The sequence below is a fragment of the Naegleria fowleri genome (genome assembly GCF_008403515.1).
Source record: "Naegleria fowleri strain ATCC 30894 chromosome Unknown tig61, whole genome shotgun sequence".
NCBI lineage: Eukaryota > Heterolobosea > Eutetramitea > Acrasida > Naegleriidae > Naegleria > Naegleria fowleri.
Genome location: NW_025407993.1, coordinates 1 through 25,966, shown reverse-complemented (window position 1 = coordinate 25,966; position 25,966 = coordinate 1). Strand labels below are relative to the sequence as shown.

Here is a 25,966-nt window from a genome sequence, read left to right as displayed (position 1 = left end):
AAAAAAAAAAGACACTACTCAGTGACATTTGTCAGTTGTTTGAATCTCACCATGATTATCGGTTCTCTCAAGTCTTTCTCATCACCACCTACTAGAAGTGGCCGCCTCCTTGTTGGCACTCTTCTCTTATTGTTATTGTTCTCTCTTGTGATCTCTTGCTCTGCAAAACGAGATGTTTCTGTTCGTCATCGTCGAGGTGGTGGACTCGAGTTGATTGTGAATGTCAATGTGAATGGTAAGAGGTCTTCCCCATTCTCTTCATCAAAATCAGCTGAAGAAAGTACTCCAGCAACAAATTCTCAACAAGAAGAATCCTCTTTCGTGAGTTCATCCGAAGAGTCGAACAAACAAGAAATTACTCCTCAAGAAAATACTTCCCAAGAAATTCCTTTGGACAAAACCACACAAGAAATTGCTTCTCAAGTTCATGACGTTGTTTCGAAAAAGATGGCCACAGAAGTTGCTGAAAACTTGTTGAAATTTGCTGGTGAAGTGAAAAAGGTGTGTATTGTTTTTTACATGCAAGTACTAACTAACTTTTGAAATGATGCCACTTGTTATTTTCCTATTCATCATGATAATAATTAGATCTACGACGCCATTCCAAATTCAGGACTCACCCAAGAACAACAAGAATTTAAAACTCAACTTCTTGCCATGATTCGTGACTTCACCAGCAAAGCTTCGAATCCAAGTGCTGAATTTATGGTTTCTTCTCTCAAATATTTGAATGCTGCAAAGAAACTAAGTCCACCTTCTGTCAATTTAGAAACCAATGATGACAACAAGAAGGAAGCCAAAACATTATTCATTCTTCCAGCAATTGGAATTGTCAGTGATGTCATGAACTTTGTGGATGGCATTGGTACTTATTCGAGTTCCATTTCCAAAGAAGGAAAGTGGTTGGAGGATCTAGCTTCAGAGAAATTGCAAAAGTGGGGATTCCAGAGAGCTGCCAATGCTGCAAAAAGTATTGGAACAAGTATTTCTAATTTTTCTGAAAAAAAGTTGGGACGTATTGAGGAAAGGGTGGCCAAGAAGATTGCTCCATTTGTTAAATCCAAATGTAAGTAGAAAGTTGTTGTGAGAGTGTTCATGAGAATTGTGAAATGGTTGACATGAAATTGTTCTTTGTGTGTTTGTGAAATGCTTGATGTGAAAATGATGAATTTGAAAACTATACAACATCATTATTGGCAATGATGGTGTGTTTAGCATACCTCGCTTTAAAGAGAAGTATTAACTTGGTGGCTAGTGAGACTGGTCTTCATGGAGTGGCTAAATCGATTGGTAGTTTGATTCCAGCAAAACTTCCAAGAAATTTCAAAGAATTGAAGTCTACCTTGACCAACATAACCAAACTCGTCAAGGACCGAAGAGCTATCATGCAAGGCATTCGAAATGCTGCGAAAGGGTTGAAGACTTCCTTAATTTCCAAACTTCGCACTGCTCGCTCCACACGTAGTGCCATTAGAGATGTGAAATCTGGAATGGAATTGTTAAAGAGAAAGAGAAGTTCTCAAAGAAGACGACAACAACGTAGTGCTGCAGTTCGTGGTAGTGGCACTTCTTCCAGTCGTCGACAAGGAAATTCCTCGAATCGAAGAGTCAACAGAAGACAAGCCAAAGGAAATAATAGAAATGGCGCTCGTTCAAATGGAAGAAGATTGCCCACTTCACGACAACGTTCGACATCATCCTCTTCCAATGGTAGAAGTAGTGGCATGAGGCGTTCATCATCCAACAATAGAAGTAGCAACAATAGACGAAGAAGTAGTTCATCTCCAAAAAGAGGATAAGCACTTTCAGTTTAAAAATGGTTCGTCATGCATGCAATATCACTGTTACAATAAAGGTCATGTAGAAACTGACAACATGCAACCATAACAATGTAAATATTATATTTTTCATGTGGAATTTACAAAACACTAAGGATTTGAAAGTAACATCATGAATGCATCTTTTCAATTTAATAGGTAATTGGTATAGAAATTTCATCATATTCATTGTTCTAATCACATAACACAACTACTCATTGATTCCAAAAAGTCTCCTTTTGTGGAAACTTGGCAATTTAGCAAGAACCACAATAAGGGTAAAAACAAAATTTACAAACAATAAGAGAAGACTATCTCCTACATGCCAAGAAGTCAGCAATAACAACACACATGGAATGGCAAACATGAATTTACGTGTTGGTGTGAATTGCTTTTGATTATCTAATTGTTCCCAAAAAGTCAATTTAGATTGGTCTTGTAAATGAATAGAAAGGTCATACGGAGAGCCTTTCTTCCAATGGAAAAGAATCAATGTGCAAATGGAATGAAGACAATTCAAGGCTGTCCAAATAATGGCATTGACCGATGAATCTAAATGATGTGTTATTTGTGATGATGAGGAATGACATTTTCATCATCGAATCATCCGAAAGAGAATAACAATATTTTCGTGTCATTATCCATTCCAACGTAATTATCGGCCAATTTTAAAATTTTCATCATCATAAATTACATAAATTCCGATTCAATAATTTCATTTAAATCGACATTATTTAAATCACATTGTTATCCAAAATAGAACACGTTAGCTATAGTCAGGAGAAACAAAACGTACCACTCAAATACGAAATGGTCTTGCTATAAATTAAACATCCCAAAAACAAAGCCCAATAACTCAAAAACAAGACAAGAACATAAATAAACCAAGCAGCCTTGTCATTAAATGGTTGTGTATTAAAATTGGTGCTCACAACCTCTCCCGAGCTCGTGTCAGCAATATTGAGAAACGATTGAGACTCGGAACGAGACATTTTGAGTGTTGGAGTTGTTGTTGGATGTTGGAAATGATCCCCATGTTGCTGAGAGGAAGATGTTGATTTATTCGAAGTATCAAGGGGTGTTAGAGTCTTTCTCATTTGTTATTGATTAATAATTGATCAAAACTTGGAGATATGATGAAATGTTGAGAGTAATCAATCGAGAGATTTTTTTTGTTGTAAAATTTAATATGAAAAATTTTTTTGATGCACCCTTAATACAAAGTGAAGCAAAAACATTAGTGTTCTCGTTTCTTATGATGAGGAAGAAGAGGAAGAGAAGGACAAATCCAACTTGATAAGGATTGTGGATATTAAATTGATGAATTTTTCAACACAAAAAATAGGTTTTGCTGTATCTTTCAACATGAGTCTGTTACGGAGCAACAACAACTATGGCAATATTACTATTCAGAACGATCATCATCATCACACCTCTTTTGATGAATCATCGGTTCAATTCTTGAATGATTACAAAATAGAATTGATGAATCGAGAGGAAGATGAATTAATTTCCGAAATTCAACAACTCATCCTTAGAGTGTTTCCCGATGAATCGAAGGTACAGATTCAAAGACAAACCGGAGGCAACACGAATCGATTGTACAAGGTGAAACTCGGCTCGGATCATACAAACATCGTCCTCGTTCGAATTAATGGCTTAGAAACTGAAAGACTGATTGACCGAAAGAAGGAATTACATCACATGATCGAATTAGGAAAGAGAGGAGTAGGATCTCGGGTTTATGCTGCTTTTCAAAATGGATTTATTTATGAGTATGTGGAAGGAACCGTTTTGAAGAATGCTGCAGATGCTAGCAAGTATTGCAAGGAGATTGCTCGCAAGTTAGCCGAGTGGCACAAATTGAGGATTAAAGACACTGAATCCAACAATCTCTCTCCTTCGTTGTTCAATAGTTTGAGGAAATGGATTGAAATTGTAAAGAATATGGAATGGAAGAACAAGGAAATTCAAGGAAAATTTGAAAAAGAAGTTGATTTTCAGAGAATTTGCTCAGATGTGGAAAAAATTGCCAATAACGATTATTTCATGCAGAAAGGACACGACAATAGGCAACCAATACTTGCAGATCCAACAAATCTGAGTCAAGTGATTGATCCTTTTACGATTGGATTTTGCCACAATGACCTTGTGATTTTAAACATTATTGCCAGCAGTGCCACGAATACTTCCAAAGTGCAATTCATTGATTGCGAGTATTGTGGATACAACTATAGAGGTTTCGACATTGGAAATCACTTTAACGAATATTGTGGATTTGAAATGGATGAAACTCTCTTTCCATCTCGAGACACTCAAGAAACATTTGTTCGAGAATATTTAAAATCCTTCATTGACCCCGCCCATTCTCACGAAATAACTCAACAACATGTGAAGCTGTTTCTCAAATCCATTCCACTCTTCTGCAAATTGTCACATTTATATTGGGCTCTCTGGGGAATTATTCAGAGTAATGTATCAAATTTGGAATTTGACTTTCTCTCGTATGCGAAAGGTCGGTTAGAGTGGTACAAAAGAATGGAATAGCAGAAAATACACCAAGGACTCAATTTCAAACGAGAAGTACTATATCACTAGATGCTGTGTTGAGAACAACTGTCATCTTTGAAGTTTTTGCCAATGTTCCATATTTGGGTAAAAACACTGTTGGACACAAAAGGAAAATTTTATTTGAAATTTCTAACAAACAAAAGGCTTGATTGACCTGTCAACAACCTTGGTTGTATTCTACTTCCACCACAACAACCACGATAAACACTACATATCGATTTACAGAATTGGATCTTCATAGTTTTGCCTCATACAATGAATCACTCCAATGGTAATAATAAGAATTCCAATGTTCTCTTTCAATCCGTAATATCGGATAAGCATCATGAGGAGAGTTTGGATCTTCATCATCATCACGAAAGTCCATATTTACCAGCAGCACAGCATCGTCATCAGGCGGATGAGTCAAAACAAGACCTATTTTCCTCACCAAGTAACCTCTACATGAATCATCATGGTCTTCAACTGATGAATAGTTTACCATCCAATTTTGCCATTGGAACGGCTGCCGCAGTTTTTGGAAGAACACTCTCAATACCTTTTCAACAAACATTACCTCTATGGAGTGGTCAATCAATCACATTCGCACGATACATTTATCAAAGTGCAACAGGTTTGACTGCAGGATTTTCTTCGTGCCTTACAAAATTTGCTCCTGCTCAAGCACTTGCGTTGTCATTGCGAGACTTGTGTAAGAGTATGCTAGTGTCGACTCGAGTCATGCATGATTTACATCACGAAAATGATGCAAAGAGGCAACTCATGTTAAATATCACTTCGGGAGCGTTGGCTGGAGCAGCATCACATGTAGTTTTGCATCCTTTTGAGCATGCCCAAATGAGGTACTTTACCTATCTGAGCAAGCATCGTGTCGTGAGTCAATTTAAAGGACCAGTGCATTTTGTGGTGAGCACGAGTGGCTTTACTTCTCTTTTCAAAGGTTTTGGAATTGGATTGGTGAATGCTGTCACCAATCGAGGATTATTATTTGGAGTGTATGACTCTCTTAATGTGAATAATCCTTTCAGAAATCAATGGGACGTATATGGAATTGGCTCTAAATTACTAATTGCTCAATGTGCAACCTCAATCTCAGTTCTTTTTTCTATTCCTTTTTTAAATATCCAACGAGAAATGATTTTACAAAGCATGACAGGAAATACCTCACAAGATACCGATCGATATATGTCATCTCTTCAAACTGTAAGAACTATGATTGCTCGAAACGGCATCTCGAGCTTATTCAGAGGAGCACTAGTAGAATGTTTGGCGCGGAGGACCAGCGGAACCTTTATTCTAGTCATGTATGACTTGTTGAAAGAGATGTGGAACGAAAAAACTATTTCATTACAAAAACTTAGTCACTCTCAAGCATAAGATCTTACGAAATTAATATACACCACTAAGAGAAAGCGGTGATAGTCATTGTAATGATATGCATAACTCAGAGATATTTCTTAATTTCATAAAGAGATGACTAAGTGTGGTTGGAATTTCTATTTCGACCTGATGCCGAGAAATTAGAAAGCCAATCCCTTCTTGAAGAAATGGCCTCATACCATTGAATGCTTAATAACTCTTGTTAATTTCCATCTTAACTCTTCAAAAACGCAACTGTGAAACAGCCCGATAATAATCTCATGCAAAGGAAACACCTCACCTCACCACACAGTGCCAAGAAGAACATTGCAGAATTCCTTTGGCTCATTTATGACAAAAAAGATAACAAGAAGAATTCTTCAGATTCACGGGAAACCCTCTATCGAAACAGAAGCAAGATCAATTGGTAAAGAAGGTAACATATTTATTTACAAGATATTACCATTCTTTGACGAATTTGGTTGTGACAAGTATTGGCATTCTAGTAAACCATGCCTCAAAACTGCCTTCGAAGTATCAGGAGTGAGAAACTCTTTCAAAATTACTTCTTCTCATATTCCTCCTTCTTTGGAATATACTTGTCAATAGGAGTACATTTAGTTTCATGCTCAACGCACTTGGTGTATTCTCCATGTTTAGCACAGTGTAATTTACCACCAACGAATCGGTACTTCTTACAAACTCTGATACCTTTAGATGTAACAGCACAATTCCTCCAGTGCTTTCTCTTCTTACAGTGACGCTTGGTCTTGTGATGTTGAGTACAGAATGGAACTGCCTTATAATGAGCACAGAATCTTCTATGTCTATGCATCTTACAATATCTAACTCTCTTATGAACGTTACAGAATTTGGTCTTGGCCCACTTGGTACAAAAACGAGCCTTCTTTTGAGCAACGCAGAACTTCTTGAAGACAAACTTGTTGCACTTTCTGACATACTTCTTTTTACGAGCGAAACGAACGTTCTTGGTGTCAACGCAGTATCTCTTCTTGGAGAATTTCTTACAAATTGAGTGACACCTCTTGATGCAATAACCACGATAATAAGTATCATTCCATCCCTTGTAGTGTCTCTTAGTGACCTTCTTCCACTTCTTTTGGCATTTACAGACTTGTTTATAAGAGTCACATTTGGCCTTAATCTTGTATCTGATACATTTGGTCTTGTGATAATAGGATGTCTTTGGAACATTGATATAACTTGTACAGAGATGCTTCTTGTCGTATCTAGTACAAATGAAGTGATATGCATATTCGGCACAGTGATGATTCTTGCCCTTTCCAACGCATTGATGTTTCCATCCGTATTTGACGCAATATTTTTCTCTCTTGTGATATTTACAAATTTGCTTGTATCCATGACCCAAACACAATTTTCTTGGTTGACTCCAAGAAATGCACTGTGATGACAGTTGTCAAGTTGAAGAATTTGAAAGTCATTTAATTAATTCAACAATGAGCACAAGTTCACTTACCTTGCTGTGTCTCTTATACTTCAAACATTTTCCAGCACCAACAGTCTTCCAAGCACAACATTCCTTCCTGGTTCCAATCCACTCGTAATCGCTACACTTTCCTTTTTTAGTTTCATATCTTTTACATGTCTGATAGCAATACTGTTTATGTTCTCCATAAGTATCGACTGGTTTTGCATCCTCTGCCAATATGACAGCTGTTGCAAACAAAAGTACTGCGCATAACAATACAATTCTTTTGTACATTTTTTGTTTTGTTGATGAGAAGAAGTGAAGCTCTGATTCCCTGCATTTTAAAGGATTTTGGAGTCATATCAGAGTCTGCCCTAAATTGTCATTTTGTGATAGAGTGTTTACAAGAAGTAAGCAATTTTTTTTTGTCAATGTCAAATGTCAAGCCAAAGAAAATATTCTGCCTATTACGTGGTGTGTATGGGAGCTGCAACTGTCACATGTTGATCGTTGCAGAAGGAATTTCATTAACACTATCATGAACAAGTTGAGATAGAGGACTGATTCGATCTTTCAACAAATCTTTTCCCCACATGATCTACAGCATTATTCCCGCTCTGTTCTTTGTTCATGATTTACATGAACTGAAAAAATGTCTCGAGATGTCTCAATACAACAACAACAACGCAACACGTCTTTCAAAGAAACGATTTGCGAAGACATGAAGGAATCGGAGGGAGTGACATCTAAACCTCATGTTGGTGTCAATCGTATAAAAAAAACCTGTGTCTTGCCTTTCACCATTCCAGAAATAATTACATCCATTGGATGGATTTTAGCGATTACATTTTGTATTTGGTATGTGGTGAATGCATCGGGAGAGTTTCAAGATTCCCAGAATAATCCCACGACGTCTCTTTCGATTGTGGAAAAAGCTCCTTTGGAATTGCCAGCTGTCACCATTTGTAATTGGAATGCGAACTACGTTTGTGATTTTTGTAATTTAACCTTAAAAGCTGCCACCCATGTAGTGGAAGGAAATGTTGTTGAATTTGAAATACCATATGAATATAAGGAGATCGATCAAAATGGATTGTACAGATGCTATGTGTTTAATAACTTTTCGGATCGAGCGATGGCTTCGAATGCCACAGGTTATGGAGGAGTGATTTCATTGTTTTTTGATGTTCCTTCTGTTCCAGAAGAACGTGACGCGAGATTTGGTGTAAGTTCAATTGTGTTTCAAGCGTATCCAGAGTTTATGAAAGGGTTGGAAAATCTTTGAGAACATGTAGTTGCAAGCTTCCTTTCATGAAATTGGAACTGTTCCAAATGTGTTTGCAGAAACAAACTTTGCTGTCGCTAATGTGGATAATTACTTTGTTTTGACGAAAATTGTCACCACTCGTCTGAAACCGACCATTGAGAATCCAAATTTAATTGAGACCAGATGGGTAAGTGAACGATTTGAAATCAATCACAATCACATGGAAAACATTTGAACTCTCTCTACCATTAATTATGATCGAATTAATTAAGGAATCCACTCTATCATTGGTGGAATTAACACAACGAGACAAAAACACAGTTGTCATTTCATTTACATACAACACGTTGACAGAACAACACGTTGAAGAAATGTACACCACATCCCTCGAAGGATTATTAGGAGAAATTGCTGGTATTTTAGGAATCATGATGGTAAGTGGATGCAGAGTTGTTAACGACATTCTGATGACATATTTTGTGACAATAGGGAATTGATATTTTGAAAATGTTGCGAGGATGTCTTCAAGTCCCATATTCCTTCAAACACAAATCCGCACGAGGTGTTTGGGAAGTTTTCAATTAATTGAGAATGGTTTTCTTTGGAAAACATTAGTCAACTAATGTTTTCACAAACGCAAAAACTGACCGAATTCGAAATGACTTGGCAAATATTTGAAATTTCGTGTTTTAAAACAAAATTAAAAAAATGTTGCAACAACAACAATTACAACAAAAAGAGGAAGGACATTCCTTCTCATCGTCTTCGTCGTCATCTCCGTCGCCGTCTTGTTCTTCATTCTCTCCTCCACTCTCTCCAATCGGAGGAGAAAGAAATGATGAGCTGAGTAACAACGGTGAGGAAGAGAAAAATCGTTCCAAAGACTTTTTGGAAGAAACAACAACAGTAGTGCCTTTAATCCATACGACCTCTTCCTCATCCTCATCCTCCGAACAAGTCGTTGAAGAAATACCAATCCAATCCGTTCTCTCTCCGTTGTTACTGTCCAGTAAGGATCCTGTGGATGATCAAGAAGAGGATCATCATCAAGAGGCTTCTTCATTCTCGGAGGAGACTGAAGATGATGGCTCATCAATATCTTCTTCAGATCAACATCTTCCAAACAATAATCATGACAATTTAAATCATGGTGAAACGGGTCAGTCTTCGACATTGCAGCCTTCTTCTTCTGTTGCATCATCGTCATCCGAACACTCTCAACCATCCTCCTCCTCCTCTCTGACTGATCCATCAAGTACGAATACAAGTACCTCTTCTCAATCCTCTCAGCAACAACAACAACAACCACCAAAAGTACCTCCCTTAGATCCCAGAATTGATATTGATAGTGTGTTACGGAATACACTAGCATTACCCTATGTTCTTTATCCTCCTTGCTTATTTTCTCATTTGACATGTGGCCCCAAGAATATTCCTCTTTTTGCGTACTTGTTGACAAGTGAATATCCATGGAACTGTCCTGCTCATAATTTTTCTAGCAAACATGACTCGGAAAGTCACAAGTATGATGAGGAAAGAGAACAGTATATTATTGGAAGAATTCAATTTTTAACAAGAGCTTTGGATGCACAATGGGAGTATCAAATGAAAATTCATAGTCGAGTGGACAAGCTCCAGAAAAAGGTTCAACGAACTCAAATGGAAAATGTGTTTCTTCAGTCAATCAAGCCTTTTTGTGAAAAGAGGATGAAGGAAGTTCAATTATATTTAACCAAAATTATTTCGAATTATATAGACGGAGTTTACGAATATAATGATGGTTCCATGTATGCAGATTTGAAACTAACGATGAATACTATCAAAACAAAACTATCTTCTTCAACGCTGACATCCACTACAATGATTAAAGCGGCACAAATGATGCAATTAATGCTGGGATTGGAGGATGTCAGCGAAAAACAGACCTCAATTATTGAAGAGACATCCGGCTCCAAACAGCCCAAACCTAATGAAAATACTTCTCCTTATGCAGTTTACTGCAGAGAGCTTGATGTTCGAAGAGAAGAAATGAAATTCTCCTATGCGAATAATCCACACGCAAGAAATGTCGTCGAGGCACGATGTGAAAAATTAGATGAATTTTATTCTTCAAAATATGAATTAGGAAAAGGAGTATTGTGCGGAGATATTTTTGTGACAAAGGCAGAATCAGTGATGGTATATGTTGGAGGGATTAATGGCAAGCTGAAATTTACAAAAGTGCCCGAGTCGAAAAATGCCAATAACTATTGTATAGATATTAAGAAAAACACAGTACTAGTGACTTCTCCAAAATGCCTACAAAGTTACAAAATTAACACAAATCCTCAATTAGAAACATCGTTTTCCAAAGAGTTTACGATTAATGCATCCAATGACAACATGACATTTGGACCTGTTACAACTCTGGATGGTTTAGTTGCTGTTGCTGATGGCTCACAAAATGTTGTCTATTGCTACAGCCCCTATACCAAGAAACCTTCGCACGGGTTTAAGCTTCCTGTTTATGAAAACAACAGAAGCATTTACATGATGAAATTTCATCCAATGACTCGAACATTATTTACCGCATCATCCAATGTGATATTTTCAGTCTTTATGGAGAATCGCTTCTACGATGTGCCCTTTGTAGGTTTTGGAAGCACTGTCACGGACTTTTGTTTTGATCCAACCTCGGCATCAGTACTACTCGCAAGCTGTGCCGATCGAAATGTTTATTTATTTGACTATAGACAACAAGTTTCACCAATATTGAAATTGCAAGGACATGCAGATAGAGTGGAAGCATGTGACTTTTCGCTTGTGGGAGGAGTACCATTTGTTTGGAGTGCAGGATACGACGAGTCCATTCGTTGCTGGGATTTGAGAATGCAAGCGCCTCTATATGAGCTCTCGACAGGTAATGGTCGACCTCTATCGATTCATTGGCATGACTCTTCCTCCACATTGTTATGTAATGCTGCATTTGATCATTGCAACAGCGAGGAATGGCCAGAGACTGCCATACACAATCGAAAACACTTTTCAAGGAAATTTAGTATCACATCATCTGCCATTATTAGGTATCAATTTAAGGATTCAATTCCTTTCAATGCCAGTGCTCATTCTTCAGCACGATCTCCAGTGCTTGGTGGATCTTCATCCGTTTCTTCCAACAATAATCACTACAACAATAACCATTCAACACATTCTTCCTCAAAGAAGAGTTCCCAAAAATCAAAGCGAAGAAAATAATTCAGCAGTGTATATTCTGATGAATGACCCTCTCAAGGATCAAACCTTAACTCCGATGAAGATCAATATTTATTATAATTGGATTTACTTTTCGAAAGTGCATCTCAAGTGCAAAGCAAGTGCATTTCTCATCACATTTTCACACACAAAAAAATGCTCCAAAAACAAACTACAAAAGCCAAGAAAGTTCTCACATTGGAAAAGATCAGACCGACCTATCAGTATGAAATTCCCGATCGTTCCATCTTCTCCACAGTTTCTGATTTACAAACTAATACACGCTTTGCGAGACATACAGCTTTGTGTTACATTCCTCCAACATCAATATGGGAACCAATTCAAGAAATTCGACAAGTAATGGATAAAGGATTTACCAGATGGCCACCACACATCAATTTATTGTTTCCATTTATTCCCGAGGGATGCTTTGATGCTGCTGCAACTCTGTTGAAAAAAGAATTGGCAAATTTTGAGCCTTTTGAATGTACCTTTCATGATATTAATTGTTTCCGAAAAGGTTCTTCAGTATTGTGGCTAGATCAAGACGAACATGCTGTGAAGCAAGTTGTTGAGTTGCAGAAACGAGTGGCTGCATTATTTCCCTATTGTGATGAGAAAAAGAATGAAAAGGGTGAATTTATTCCTCATTTAACAATAGGATACACTTCACAAAATATTGTGGATAAGACAATGTCAGAATTGAAACAACAATGGAAATCGGTGACTGTTCCTGTTGGAGAAATTTGTATGATTTTCAGACCAGATGTCGACACAAGTTTTACCACGATTCACAAAATTCCATTAGGAAAAGAATAATTGTCACAAGAGACAGAACTATCATTGTGATACACGAATGACACATTCCGAGAATAAAGCATTCTGGTTTGACTGCAAAAAAGCACCAATTAGATTGAAGACTTTTCGAAATTGAAAGCTCGCAAAAAAATGGCATCAACATCGCTATCTCAAGACATTCTTTTTCACATCTTTATATCCTTCTGTACTCCGGATCAGTATTTACAGAATTTAATGCTTGTCTGTAAACATTGGTATCGGGTAACCACTTTGGAAATGTTTTGGATGAACGTTCTGAAACGCGAAGTACAACAAGAAATGGAACAGTATTTGGAAAAGGGGAATGATGATGATGGAAAACACGAAAAATCATCTGTTATGAAACACGATCCACGTTACTTTGAACATTCGCGATTTACACGATTGCTGTACAAGCCTAGATTTTTCAATCGGGATCGAAAACGATATTTGCAATATTTAGAAAAAACTTTTCAGATGTTTATTCTACAACAAAAGCCTTTCGAGAAGAGACGATTAAATAACCATGATATTTATGGAAATACTTACAAAGAGGCTACCATAAGGTTTTTCATTCCAAGAAAGTAATGCTGCTTTGGATATAATGGTGACCATTGATATGAGCTTGCTTCAGAAAAAGACCACAACAACTAACTCCAAAACCTTTCTTGAACGATTAGAAATGGAAATACGAGAATGTCCATCAAACACTCGATGGATTGACTCCAAGATATTGATACGCTTGTCCAGACCTTGCACGAACTATGAAGAACTTCAAAAGCATCTGGTCAGAATGATCAAACAAGCACGACGAAGAGATTTTTTCCCTGTCATGATAAGTCCACATATTGTTGAGATTTATCAAAATATTGCGACAATGACACCTAACGGATGGCTTAAATTCTTTCTTTGTGAAATAGGGATCGCCAATTGGAGATACTTTAATGAAAACTTATTCACACCCCAACTATTTTCATTACCTATGTATGATGAAGCTAGTTCAACAGAAAAACTTACACAAAAGTATTTGGAATTCTACCGCATGGTTAAAAAGGACATTGGATTAACATTATCGAGCTACAAAAATTTACACCCTTTGGTTGTTAATCAGAATCTAGACGCTTTTGAGATACTCAAGTTTCTGATTGATGAATGTGGAGCTGATCCAAAATGTGACAGCTCACTCTTGAAAAAATGCCTTATGGGCCAGTGTTTTTGGTAAGAAAACTAGAGAAATATTATTTCTATTGGAAAGAGGAGCATCACTGAATGATGGCTATATAGAGTCCAGAAAACAAGTACTATACTCATTAGGTTCATCTCATTATTATTATTATCAATTGTATAATACTCCAATGACGACTGTTTTAGACCTTTTTTATGCTCCAGAAAGTGAATATCTCTCAACTATTCATGTTATTATGGAAAAAACTGGATGTAAATTGACTATATTAAGACCGTTCTTGGTAGGAGTTTCGCAATTTGGAAAGTTCAGTTTGGAGGGATTGAAAACAGTTCTGACCACAATCCCAAAAGAATGTAACTTTAAAATTGACAAGTCCTATTCGGAGGAGCTTGGAAAAATATTTTGGAATTGGACAGGTAAAGCGATAAAGCAAGAGAAGCACACGACATTTCAAAGTTTCTACGCTTTATCGAATCCACTTTTCCAGACGTGGTTATTGCATAAATATGAATGTGAACAATTTTAACTGTTGACCTTGAGTATCGAATAGTGAACTTAATGTCTACGCAAAGTTTTCTGCGAAGTGGTCCATGATGGCTGATAAATAAAATCTGATCTCAAACACAAATATCCCTTCTCGACAGCAAATACTGCATTTCTTAAGGTTAAATCTTTCATGTGTGGGAGTGGGACTCCTTTCATGCCTGCTACGTTTGCTGCTGGCACGACCACATATTTCAAAGCAGCCTCCATAGCGAATGACAAGAATTGAACTGAAAATGATCCTACTTTGGAATATGCCAAATCAATGGAGGCATTCTTGTAGGTGAACACAAATGAAATATTGTTTTGGCCGAGTGATGGCATCACATCCAGCTTGATGTTCATATCCAACGCAAAAGCGTTGACAATGTTTTGATTTCTTTGAATAATTTGGAAGATGGCTTGGGCATTAGCATTCATTTCAATTCCAATAGATGGATCCAATGTCAACACTGGGGACATTCCATTCGTAATTGCAATCTGAATTCCACAGTTACTACAAATGGAATAAACCCCAGGAATTAATGATTGATAGCTACTTGTGTTAAAAACCCAATCAAATGTTTCTGGAATATGTTTTCGTGTAATTAAAGTATTTAAAATTCCTGCTTGACTACTTGCACAACTTGCTGAATTTAACACAAATTCATTAAGAAAAACTTCGATCATTTTGTCACTTCCCAAGCTGTCGCTCATTGGAGTTGGTTCATTTGAGTAAATGGCTTTGCCTGGAATATAAAACAGGCCAGCAGTTCCAATGGACATATGGACAGATGCCAAGAAATCCAAACTTCTCAATGAATAATCTACAACTATTCCATGACCTACGTCATGTTGCAAAGAAATTGTATCCAACGCTTTTGCAAGTGCAGTATTCACTGAACGAGTAACATCTGCATCTACTTGTTTGATAATATCATTTTCGATGGAATGTCTAAAATTCTTAATGAAAAAATTATAGAGCCAACTAGCACCGCCGTGCATTTTCAAGTTAAACTCAGAAAATGACGCTTGTACGTTGGTGACTTGTGCCATACAGTGCGTAGCATCGACAATGGAAACTTTCACCCCAATCGATAGTGAAACTGTGAATGAATCATCAGATGATATGAAAACCGTCCAATCAACATTAACAATCAACTTAAAAGTACATTTTCAAAAGAACATACTTGTGATATCAGCATCCACAGATCCATGATCTGAAATATGAGGCCAATGATGTTCTCGATATTGCCAATCCTTCAATATGATATTTCAAACCCATTCACCATCAATAATGATCAATAATCATCATCACGACTCAATAAACTTACAGCTTGCATATGTGTATGTACTACAGGAATATTCAACACCAAACTCTGATCCGATCCAATCACCACATTCGGAGTTTGCAAACTCAATTGACTCACTTGAATATTCTTCACTTCAAATTGAACATGCCCAATCGGAGTATCCACATCTTGATTAATATCTGGAATATTCAAATGTTGGCTCAATTCATGTTGAATTTTAGGCATGAGTTGTTGAAACATGTAATTGAGAGAACGTTGTTGAAGAGTAAAGATAATTCCGGGAGGTGGAAGAGATGAGGAGGAACTTGACATGACCGGGATTGGCTTGTGGTTGAATTTTGGAACGTTAGAAAGTCCATGAATACGGATGGCAAGAGCAGAGGAGGATGAAAAGGCTATGATCAGAGCCATGATGATCATGAAGACCGCCAAGAATGGCAATTTTAATCTTGACATTTTTTAATCCAAGGATCCTTTTTCGTTTTTGTGATTTCACAGATTCATTACTTTGTTCACTATCTCAGCATTTATCCTTCAGATCTGTTGTTAAATGGTCCTCTTCTTGGTTTTACTCTCTCAATTTCATGGCAATTTTGTGAATTTCTTCATTCACTTTAGGACCAAGCATGTTCAAACTTTGATCAATGAGTTTGCAGACAAAATCATCGAGTTCATCTTCATGGAGATCCAATCGAAAATTGTTTTGAATGGTCATTACGTTTTTCAAATTAAATTGTTTGAGAGGGTTGTGAATGACATGTGGCACGTTGTTTCCACTCGTACTTGATGAGAGACCTAATTTATCAATTCTTGTAATACTTCCTTGTTCCTTAATGGTCATATTTGTGGTGGAAATCCATAACAACATGAAAATGATTAAGGTTGCATATTTTCGCAAAACCTTGAAGGTTTGACAGCAATACATTCTAAAGGAGGCTAAATGTTCTTCTGAAAAATCAGCAACCATTTCTCGTGAGATACGCATGGGTGGTGTTCCAAGATAAGGTTTTGGATCTTCTCCAAGAACAAATCCAAAATCAATGTGAAATAATTCTCCACTCTCTTTCAATAATAAATTATCTAAATGTCTGTCTCCAATAGCGAGAAGATAGGTCAGGATGGAATATCCAGCCAAACTTCTAATGTATCTGTGAACTTTTTCATCAAATAATAGAGTATTGACGTCACCCACAGGGCTTGGATGATATTCAATTAGTTGTGTCTCTGAATCATCTGGTTTCTCAAGGAATGTGTAAAAATCTACAGAATTTGTGTTTTGACTTGGGATCGAATCTTTTTGCTTTTTTAAGGATGTGTCTCGCAAAAAGTTAAAGATCGTCTTGTACTTGGCTAAAATCGCGCTGACTGCATTGGATTGGCTCACCATCTCTACACATCCTGAATTCGTTGGACTTTGACCTGTTGAAACACAGTGATAGGTTATAATTTCTAGATTGATTCCGTTTTGTTTTAGAATTCTATTCATGAGTGAGAATAGATTCAAAATATATTCGTCTTGTCTCAAATCGTCTCCCTGCTTAAAAATTAATTTAAATTCAGCAGCATTCTCGTTTGAGAGAGTTCGAAGTGAGAGAGGAAAACAAACAGGCTCTTGTGCAGATTTAAAAATGTATCCATCATCAGGAACAAATCCTGAAATTTGAATGGCATCATTAATGTTGGAAAAGTGCTCTTCAATCGCTAAACATGGTATGGTATCAACTGGAAATACTTCATTGTTCCACTCATGAAAATCTTTTTCTTTTTCAACAAGAAAATCTATGAATTTTAGCTTGGACTCTTCGGAGACAAGTTTGGCAACATCTTGTATTTCTTTGACAAATCGAGGAGAAAGGGTTTTGTCCACTTGTATCGTCTCTACAGATTGACAGTTGGAAATAAACTCATCAATATTGCTCATGGATATGTTATGCAAATTCAGTAGATATGGTAACTTTTGAGCTGCTAGAAGTGACTTCAAATGTTGTATCTTTTGAGGTCTCGATACTCCTAGTTCTTTTCCGAGGCGGAATTTGATATATTCTCCAATTACCAACATGTTATCGACTAACTTTTGTTGCCGAATAAATTGATTTAAATTATACTTTCCTTCCGATGAGCTGTTACATTTCTGTATCATTTTGAAATGTAATTGTTTGTAGACTTGATTGGCTTTGATATTTAAGGTTTTTTCTGTGCTGAAAATTGTACTAGAATTTAGCATACTGGTCAGCATCCAGTTCAATTTGTTAAATATAAAGTCAGATTTCTCACATGCCTCTAACAAAAATTCTGACAAATATTTGCTAAATTTCGTGGAACCCAAGCTGTAAAATAGCTGAGGTAAGAATAGTTCAATTTCTGTCAGGGATCTGCGTTTTAGAATCTCAGTAGCAAAAATTTGTACGCTCTCTAAATCTACCTTTGAGGAAATGATTGTTTCATACAATAAAAATAGTACATGAACTGTTGTCACTTTGTGTAGTGGGGAAAATTGATTCACAGGATTGTCTTTAAGATGTTTGATAATCAGCTCCAAAATTTCCTCTCCTGTTTTGTAGTCCCCTTTCCAATCAACTGAACGCAACAGCATTAGTAAGAATTTTGGTTCTTTACATAGAATGCGTCTATACTTGAAGAGCACATAGGTTTGATTTGGCGTGATAGTTTGACTTGTAGATGATATTAATGGTGGAAATGGCGCAGTGATAAGCTCTAGCAATGTGTTAATCTCATTTTCTGTTTCTTCAAGCTGATCTTCCATCTCTCTTTCTTGATTCACCAAATTGTATAACATATGATCCTCACAAAATGCATACATATATGTTGGATCGTCATTAATTTGAGCAGTCTTATTTTTCACTCTGGGAAATGTTTGCTTAATAATTTGATCGTCCAAAAATTCTTGCAAAAAGTTTAGAGCCTGATTTCTGACTGCCTCTGGTTCAATTCCAGTGATAGAAGCAGCTAAAGATTCTCTAGTGACCTGATCTCCTACGTTGGTAATCGTTTTATGTCTCGATTTTACCACTTTTTTAACGATGACATTGGACAAAATAGTCACTGCCTCTTGTCCATTGAATGTTAAATTGTCTTGATCCTTTGATTTCTTATTCGAGACAGATGCTGTGCTAAATGTCTTGTTTCTACACAAGAATGTGATGAATGATCGTAATAGTTTGAACTTTTTCTGAAATTTTGGATCCATCAACTTTAAATGTTTGTTGAGAATATCTTTTTGCTGTGTTGTTGACAAGCTCTTAGTAATTTCATTCAAAATTTCGTCGCAAAATTGATTAATGTGATTACTCATTTTGTTCTGATTTATATCAATTGCTGTCAAGCTGTTCGCCAAACTGCTTATGGCTGTAGTGGATACCGTTGAATATAGTAGAGTATTTTTGAATTTTTTCGATAGCATGTCAATATTATTAATTTTGGAAATAACTTTTTGATTGTCGTTATCAAAGTCAATGCTTCCATTATTGTTGGATGTTTTTGGTGTTTGTTCTTCCTCAAGTTTTTGGTCTTCTTTTGTAGGAGGTTTAAAAAGAGGCAATGATATGAAGTTGTCAGCAAATTCAAGTAAGAAGCTATATTTAGCAAAGTCAGCCGTAACAATATTCTTCTTCCTCCTAGGTGGAGGAATCACTTTGGGAGCATGGTCATTATGGTTTGTTCCCACAGCAGAGAAATATCCAGAAAGCACTTTTTCTCTACGAAAGGTTTTATCCACAATCTTGATCTTTTCTGGTTTTGTGCTCGTCATTTTTGTTTGTTCTGGGTTCAAAATGTGCATTATTAAAAAGTTGAAAGCAATAAATGATCAACGAACCTTTCAGACTGTTGGCTGTTTCAACGAAGGATTTTAACTTATCCTGACCAACTTCAATAGTTGCTCGAACTGAAGAGCCTAAAGTTGTTACTACCTTCTCTGTTTTGTCTACAATTTTAGTTTCAATGTTTTCTTTCTTCTTTTCAAAAGTTTCAATAACAGAACTCAGTTTTTCATATAAAATTTGCTTCTGTGGAGTAGCCTTTTGTAAATGTTCATTCACGACTTCAGAGTCATCTTCAAAAACTAATGGAGTATTCAACTTTGATGAGAACTCCAGTTGTTTTGATTGGCTTGATATTGGGATTGTTGTCATTGCAGGTGAAATATTTTCTGAGGACTGAATTGATATTTTCATGTTTTGTGTAGCCAATTCATCAATCTTCATCAACGAAAATAACACTTGGACCATATCTTTTTTAACGGATGTAGTGATGTTGTCAGAACCAGTATTCAATTGTTGCATAATTATATCAAAATTTTTCTTAATACTGTGATAGAGAATCGAGAAATTTTTTCTGTTTTCTAAATGACTATAAAGCTCAGTACGATGTCGATTGAGCTCTTCAATGATGAAAAATCTGTTTTGCTTAATGAAGGTTCTCTTCGAATTTAAATTAATTACACACCAACTGGTAAGAACTTCGTAAAATGTTTCAAGAGTCATCCATTTCACAACACTTGCCAGGGAAATAAATTTAGTATCTCCAATAATGTCAAAAATATAATTTCTCAAAAATCTTTCAATGGCAAGAGCTTCTTGAGCGTCACCTCCTACATTTGAAGAATTGTTATGACTGCTTTCTGAATTTTTTGAATTTTCCATGGTAACATCTTCATTGGACGACAAAATTGGTGAAGAAGTGAATGTTGTTGCTTTTCTATGATGGGTTTTTGGGCTGCTGGAAAGCTTCTTGAAAGAAGAAGAGGAAGAAGGTGGTGTGGAATATTTGCTATCGTCTTTCGTGATATTGTCACTCCTATTAGTAGGAGTAGAAGGAAGAGATTTGGTGGGTAACTTAGCAACACTAACGCTTTGGTCTTCGTTGCTTTGTTTAGGCGACAGCTTGACTGCGTTTTGGTTTGAAGCAGAAGAAAATGAATTTTGCGAAAAATTTCGATTCGAATAAATAGTTGGTGATGAATGATGGGAGGGAGTTGGAGTTTTGGATGAAATTATTGAACTGGGTGGTTTTGTGACATCACTTACGACTTGAGGTAATGAGTCACCGGCAAAAATGTTTTGTGTTGTGATGCTATTTACTCCATAGGGCTGAAAGAGAGGAGGAATAATAATGGATGGATTGTTTGAAGTAGTATTAGTGGTTGTCTTATTTAGGACAGTATTAGTTGATGTCAAATTGGGTTGAAGAGTAGAATTTTGAGAAGTAGTAACAGAATATGATGTTGCTGGAGTGGAAATGGTTGGATTTCTTGTGACGGTGGAGGGTAATGGTCGCACTGATGGTCTTCGTTTGTTCGTGTCTTCAGCCCACGTGTTTGTATTGATTGTCTGCTGTGGCTGATTGAATGATTTAGGTTGATGATGTTGTTGTAATAATGAAGTAGTGGGAGTAGGGGGAAGATTTCTTGAAGTAGTGTTAGGCAAAGACAAGGTGTTTTTGATGGTTGCCGTGTTGGTACTAGAAGATGGTAATACTGGAGATGGATTTGATAATAATAAATTATTTGTTAAATTGTTTGCAATGGTGTTGATCGAATGATGGGTTTTTAAAGAATCACTGCTCATGCTCGGTTGATGATTTTTGGAATTGGTCACGACGTAAGCATCCGAAGAAGAGGAGGAAATATCCAATTCTTTACTATTATCCTTTGATAATGTTGATGATGATGATGAATTAATATTGGTCGTAAAGTTCGGTGATAATGCGCTTGAGCTCACTGATTTGTGAATATTCGCTCGATTCACCATTAACAAGGGTTTAGAATTCGTTTGTTGTTGCTGCTCGTTCATCCATGTGGAAGATATGACCACTCCCGAATCATGATCTTGGTGAGAGCTCGTGGAGCTAACAGAAGCTATAGTGGAAGAATTTGTGTATGATGAAGAAGCGATCCCCAACTCCGACGAAGAAGATTCAACACCAACAATCGCCGAGTTCTTTTGCTGTTGTTGGGGCTGTGATTGGGAGGCAGAAGAGACTTTGCGAGAGACGGTCGGAGGTAACGGCATTTTGTTTGGTAATGCGATCTGAAATTGTTCCTTCGCGAATTTGAAACGCTCCAAGCTATTTGGTGGAACACTCGTTGTTTGGATAACTGAAGAGCAGAAGAGAAGCTTCAATTTGTGTGGAATTTATAAGGTTATTCAAAAGCAAACTATATTAGAAAACACTACATTCAAAAATCCAACCCCAACAACTCCACTTGCAAACTTGCTCCGCTTTTAGAGTTGGGAATGGGAAGTGAAAATTGCTGAGGCACTCGATTGATTAATGAGCTGAGAGGAATTGGATTCGTGGCTCCCAGGGACTTGTGTTGATCATTCACTTCATAATCATGTACATTAAAGATAATATATTCGGATTCAGGCAACACATGACTAAAGGTAAATTTTTCAAACCATTTGGGATATTGGATAGAAGTTTTGTAAGTGGTTCGTTGTTCTTGAGGGCCGACGTTAATGATGATAAAGGGGTCTTTGAGTTCATGAAGGTTTTTTTGACATTATTCGTCCATAATTTTTGAAAAAGTCCATTGCCAATATAAACAGACATTCACATAAGTTTTTTGGTAAAAGCTTACCTGGAGTATTTCCATTTTGTATGACCATCTTTTCACCAGCAATCACATGCACCATCAAAGTGGGAATTCGAACTCTTGGAATGACAGGTGCCCCCAATCCAAAATCCAAAGCTAAAATATTCACAATAAGTTCTCCTTTCTTTGCGTTTTGTAACGGCAAAATAAATTGTTGAGGTGTTCGGTAATACAAAGTTTCATTAAGAGCACCGATCGGAAAAGTATTACCCATTGGTTTGTGTTTATAATTGGCTTCATAATCGAATACTTCAAAATAGATGGAATCGAACTGTGGCTCCACAAATCCGAATGCAAAAGTTTCGTGCCATTTCGGGTAAATAGTGCCAACTTTGGTTGTGGTTTTTTGCGACTGTGGTCCTACAAGGATCGTGACAAAAGGATCTATGAAATTGATTGTGTTTATGTCATAACAATGTGTGACAATTATTATTATGAAATGCAAAGACCTACCCGAAGCCCGTCCAAAGTTTTTACCTTCCAAATTGTTTCCAGTTACGACTGTGACGATGAGATTGGGCATGAGAATCGATGATTTTTTTTGTTTAACAGAAAATGCAGCATTACTACGACTTGTAGTCAAGATTTTGCCTCCTGCGCCCCTAGTGAGACATTCAAGAACCCAATTCAATGAAACGGAAAATGAAGTGGAAGAGCTGGATAACTATCTAATCGGTTAAATTTGTCAGTCAAAACAATGAACAAGCAGCTAGTTTTTTATTTTAGAATATAAATTACGGTGCAAATGTCAAGAGAATGTTAAGAAGAAAACAATGAAATGAATTAAAAAGGTATACAAATTTTTCTCAACAACACTAAATCTTTAGAACCATTTCTTTCCAAGTTTCTTTCCGAACTTTCCAAGACCTTTACCGAACTTTCCGAATTTACCAAATTTACCAAATTTACCAATTTTCTTCATGGTCTTTTTCATCTTTTGAAATATAACAATTCATTGTCACAAATATTCCCAATTTCATTATTATTTGTACGCTAATACTTACCTGTTTTCCTGACTTGTGGCTATGATGATAATGAGTCGAAGTAGTGGTATGAACTGGAGTGGTTGTCTGTGGAGGATAATAATAACCACCACCAGTCGTCGATGTCGTAGTGGTTGTTGTTCCACTCATCATCATTGGTTGTTGAGGTGGATATCCATAAGGTTGTTGTTGAGGTGGATAACCACCCATGGTAGGTTGTTGCTGTTGTTGAGGTGGATATCCTCCCATCATCATTGGTTGTTGTGGTGGATAACCCATTGGAGGTTGTTGCTGTTGTGGGGGATAGCCACCAGTCATTGTCATTTGAGGCTGTTGTTGGGGTGGATATCCTCCCATCATCATTTGAGGCTGTTGTTGAGGAGGATAACCCATCATGGGTTGTTGTGGTGGATAACCTATTTGAGGTTGCTGTTGTGGTGGATAACCACCAGTCATCATCATTTGAGGTTGTTGTAATTGTGGTTGCACTCCAAAGTCTTGAGCCAACAATTCAACGACCAAAGTACCTTTCTTTGCATTCATCAATGGAAGAGACAGTTTTTGAGGAACACCTTTTTGGAGAGAGTTGAGAGAGGCTTGAGCACGACCCATGGCATCATGGGACCCAATGAGATCATGATCAAACATTTCAAAGACAACCATATCGGTCTGAGGATTTGAAACGGAGAAGGTAAATCGTTCGTTCCATTTGGGATTGAGTGTTCCGAGTTTTACAGAGGTTTTGAAGGATTGAGATCCCACTCGGACATAGACATAGGGATCTATGAGAGTAGAGAGAAATTGATAATGATGAAAAAGAAGGAAATTGAAAGAATGTGATGAATATTATATTGATATGATGATCATCACACGGTGATTATGTTTAGATTTTCATAGGAATTTTCGATTTTTTGTTGTTGAGTCATCAAACGAATCAGGATATGAACTAATTAGTACAGCCATTAATCCTAAAGAAAGAACGTACCCGATGTACCACCAAAATCTTTGGCTTCCAAATTACTTCCTGAACCAACAGTCACTATCAAGGTTGGCATGGTGTTTGACGAGATTTAGTGGTCTTGTGAGTAGTAGGTCGACAAGTGGCAAGTTGGGTTATTTTTTTGAGAGGTTGTGACTTTTTCGCATTCGAAAATTGAGGGCTCTTTTGGGTTGAATTGGAAAGGGCGAGGAATGTAAAAGAGAAGAACATGCAAAATTGGTGTTTGTTGACATTACAGACCACTACAGAAACACATTGAGTAACATCTTGAGGTTCCAATGAGGGCCCATCAAACCTGCAGTCGTTCCAATCGAGAGGAACAAATTAAGGAGTAAGCATTTCTGGAGGATTTAATCTATTGATGTAAAATTCTTCGCTCAATTTTCATTTTTTTGTAATATTTAAACATCATCATGATGATGGAAGACGACCCCAGTGAATTCAGTAATGAAGAAGAAAATATGGACGATGAGGATTTTTCGCTTAGGATTGCCAATGGGTTTGGGTTTGGGTTTTGGGTTTGGGTTTGGGTTTGGGTTTGGGTTTTGGGTTTGGGTTTGGGTTTGGGTTTGGGTTTGGGTTTGGGTTTGGGTTTGGGTTTGGGTTTGGGTTTGGGTTTGGGTTTGGGTTTGGGTTTGGGTTTGGGTTTGGGTTTGGGTTTGGGTTTGGGTTTGGGTTTGGGTTTGGGTTTGGGTTTGGGTTTGGGTTTGGGTTTGGGTTTGGGTTTGGGTTTGGGTTTGGGTTTGGGTTTGGGTTTGGGTTTGGGTTTGGGTTTGGGTTTGGGTTTGGGTTTGGGTTTGGGTTTGGGTTTGGGTTTGGGTTTGGGTTTGGGTTTGGGTTTGGGTTTGGGTTTGGGTTTGGGTTTGGGTTTGGGTTTGGGTTTGGGTTTGGGTTTGGGTTTGGGTTTGGGTTTGGGTTTGGGTTTGGGTTTGGGTTTGGGTTTGGGTTTGGGTTTGGGTTTGGGTTTGGGTTTGGGTTTGGGTTTGGGTTTGGGTTTGGGTTTGGGTTTGGGTTTGGGTTTGGGTTTGGGTTTGGGTTTGGGTTTGGGTTTGGGTTTGGGTTTGGGTTTGGGTTTGGGTTTGGGTTTGGGTTTGGGTTTGGGTTTGGGTTTGGGTTTGGGTTTGGGTTTGGGTTTGGGTTTGGGTTTGGGTTTGGGTTTGGGTTTGGGTTTGGGTTTGGGTTTGGGTTTGGGTTTGGGTTTGGGTTTGGGTTTGGGTTTGGGTTTGGGTTTGGGTTTGGGTTTGGGTTTGGGTTTGGGTTTGGGTTTGGGTTTGGGTTTGGGTTTGGGTTTGGGTTTGGGTTTGGGTTTGGGTTTGGGTTTGGGTTTGGGTTTGGGTTTGGGTTTGGGTTTGGGTTTGGGTTTGGGTTTGGGTTTGGGTTTGGGTTTGGGTTTGGGTTTGGGTTTGGGTTTGGGTTTGGGTTTGGGTTTGGGTTTGGGTTTGGGTTTGGGTTTGGGTTTGGGTTTGGGTTTGGGTTTGGGTTTGGGTTTGGGTTTGGGTTTGGGTTTGGGTTTGGGTTTGGGTTTGGGTTTGGGTTTGGGTTTGGGTTTGGGTTTGGGTTTGGGTTTGGGTTTGGGTTTGGGTTTGGGTTTGGGTTTGGGTTTGGGTTTGGGTTTGGGTTTGGGGTTTGCGGGTTTGGGTTTGGGTTTGGGTTTGGGTTTGGGTTTGGGTTTGGGTTTGGGTTTGCGGGTTTGGGTTTGGGTTTGGGTTTGGGTTTGGGTTTGGGTTTGGGTTTGGGTTTGGGTTTGGGTTTGGGTTTGGGTTTGGGTTTGGGTTTGGGTTTGGGTTTGGGTTTGCAGTTTTGGGTTTGGGTTTGGGTTTGGGTTTGGAGCAATA

The 25,966-nt window shown here is 37.5% G+C and overlaps 13 protein-coding genes and 1 pseudogene across 14 annotated transcripts; 8 read left to right on the top strand and 6 right to left on the bottom strand.

Moving 5' to 3' along the window:
• Positions 1-51: 51 nt before the first annotated feature.
• Positions 52-1,799, top strand: FDP41_008348 (uncharacterized protein; the record flags this gene model as incomplete). Its single annotated transcript, XM_044712191.1, has 3 exons — positions 52-501; positions 589-1,066; positions 1,216-1,799. The coding sequence occupies 3 exons, from the start codon at positions 52-54 to the stop codon at positions 1,797-1,799; spliced, it is 1,512 nt and encodes a 503-aa protein (XP_044557854.1).
• A 229-nt stretch (positions 1,800-2,028) lies between these two features.
• FDP41_008347 (uncharacterized protein) lies at positions 2,029-2,914 on the bottom strand (the record flags this gene model as incomplete). Its single annotated transcript, XM_044712190.1, has 2 exons — positions 2,029-2,369; positions 2,614-2,914. The coding sequence occupies 2 exons, from the start codon at positions 2,912-2,914 to the stop codon at positions 2,029-2,031; spliced, it is 642 nt and encodes a 213-aa protein (XP_044557853.1).
• Positions 2,915-3,182: 268 nt separating this feature from the next.
• FDP41_008346 (uncharacterized protein) lies at positions 3,183-5,765 on the top strand (the record flags this gene model as incomplete). Its single annotated transcript, XM_044712189.1, has 2 exons — positions 3,183-4,332; positions 4,630-5,765. 2 exons carry the CDS (start codon positions 3,183-3,185, stop codon positions 5,763-5,765), a joined length of 2,286 nt encoding a protein of 761 aa, XP_044557852.1.
• Positions 5,766-6,309: 544 nt separating this feature from the next.
• On the bottom strand, positions 6,310-7,491 carry FDP41_008345 (uncharacterized protein; the record flags this gene model as incomplete). Its single annotated transcript, XM_044712188.1, has 2 exons — positions 6,310-7,170; positions 7,246-7,491. 2 exons carry the CDS (start codon positions 7,489-7,491, stop codon positions 6,310-6,312), a joined length of 1,107 nt encoding a protein of 368 aa, XP_044557851.1.
• A 358-nt stretch (positions 7,492-7,849) lies between these two features.
• Positions 7,850-9,049, top strand: FDP41_008344 (uncharacterized protein; the record flags this gene model as incomplete). Its single annotated transcript, XM_044712187.1, has 4 exons — positions 7,850-8,422; positions 8,493-8,651; positions 8,737-8,898; positions 8,954-9,049. The coding sequence occupies 4 exons, from the start codon at positions 7,850-7,852 to the stop codon at positions 9,047-9,049; spliced, it is 990 nt and encodes a 329-aa protein (XP_044557850.1).
• Positions 9,050-9,172: 123 nt separating this feature from the next.
• On the top strand, positions 9,173-11,698 carry FDP41_008343 (uncharacterized protein; the record flags this gene model as incomplete). Its single annotated transcript, XM_044712186.1, has 1 exon — positions 9,173-11,698. The coding sequence occupies one exon, from the start codon at positions 9,173-9,175 to the stop codon at positions 11,696-11,698; it is 2,526 nt and encodes an 841-aa protein (XP_044557849.1).
• Positions 11,699-11,851: 153 nt separating this feature from the next.
• On the top strand, positions 11,852-12,514 carry FDP41_008342 (uncharacterized protein; the record flags this gene model as incomplete). Its single annotated transcript, XM_044712185.1, has 1 exon — positions 11,852-12,514. One exon carries the CDS (start codon positions 11,852-11,854, stop codon positions 12,512-12,514), a length of 663 nt encoding a protein of 220 aa, XP_044557848.1.
• A 129-nt stretch (positions 12,515-12,643) lies between these two features.
• On the top strand, positions 12,644-13,099 carry FDP41_008341 (uncharacterized protein; the record flags this gene model as incomplete). Its single annotated transcript, XM_044712184.1, has 1 exon — positions 12,644-13,099. One exon carries the CDS (start codon positions 12,644-12,646, stop codon positions 13,097-13,099), a length of 456 nt encoding a protein of 151 aa, XP_044557847.1.
• Positions 13,100-13,130: 31 nt separating this feature from the next.
• On the top strand, positions 13,131-13,733 carry FDP41_008340 (uncharacterized protein; the record flags this gene model as incomplete). The annotated part of the gene is made up of 1 exon (XM_044712183.1): positions 13,131-13,733. One exon carries the CDS (start codon positions 13,131-13,133, stop codon positions 13,731-13,733), a length of 603 nt encoding a protein of 200 aa, XP_044557846.1.
• A 519-nt stretch (positions 13,734-14,252) lies between these two features.
• Positions 14,253-15,943, bottom strand: FDP41_008339 (uncharacterized protein; the record flags this gene model as incomplete). Its single annotated transcript, XM_044712181.1, has 3 exons — positions 14,253-15,325; positions 15,410-15,479; positions 15,554-15,943. 3 exons carry the CDS (start codon positions 15,941-15,943, stop codon positions 14,253-14,255), a joined length of 1,533 nt encoding a protein of 510 aa, XP_044557845.1.
• A 157-nt stretch (positions 15,944-16,100) lies between these two features.
• FDP41_008338 (uncharacterized protein) lies at positions 16,101-21,561 on the bottom strand (the record flags this gene model as incomplete). Its single annotated transcript, XM_044712180.1, has 2 exons — positions 16,101-19,312; positions 19,368-21,561. The coding sequence occupies 2 exons, from the start codon at positions 21,559-21,561 to the stop codon at positions 16,101-16,103; spliced, it is 5,406 nt and encodes a 1,801-aa protein (XP_044557844.1).
• Positions 21,562-21,728: 167 nt separating this feature from the next.
• FDP41_008337 (uncharacterized protein) lies at positions 21,729-22,671 on the bottom strand (the record flags this gene model as incomplete). The annotated part of the gene is made up of 3 exons (XM_044712179.1): positions 21,729-22,027; positions 22,134-22,532; positions 22,602-22,671. The coding sequence occupies 3 exons, from the start codon at positions 22,669-22,671 to the stop codon at positions 21,729-21,731; spliced, it is 768 nt and encodes a 255-aa protein (XP_044557843.1).
• A 300-nt stretch (positions 22,672-22,971) lies between these two features.
• On the bottom strand, positions 22,972-24,186 carry FDP41_008336 (uncharacterized protein; the record flags this gene model as incomplete). The annotated part of the gene is made up of 3 exons (XM_044712178.1): positions 22,972-23,082; positions 23,153-23,913; positions 24,117-24,186. 3 exons carry the CDS (start codon positions 24,184-24,186, stop codon positions 22,972-22,974), a joined length of 942 nt encoding a protein of 313 aa, XP_044557842.1.
• A 358-nt stretch (positions 24,187-24,544) lies between these two features.
• Positions 24,545-25,966, top strand: FDP41_008335 (annotated as a pseudogene). The gene has a single exon: positions 24,545-25,819. A coding segment is annotated over exon 1 (1,275 nt).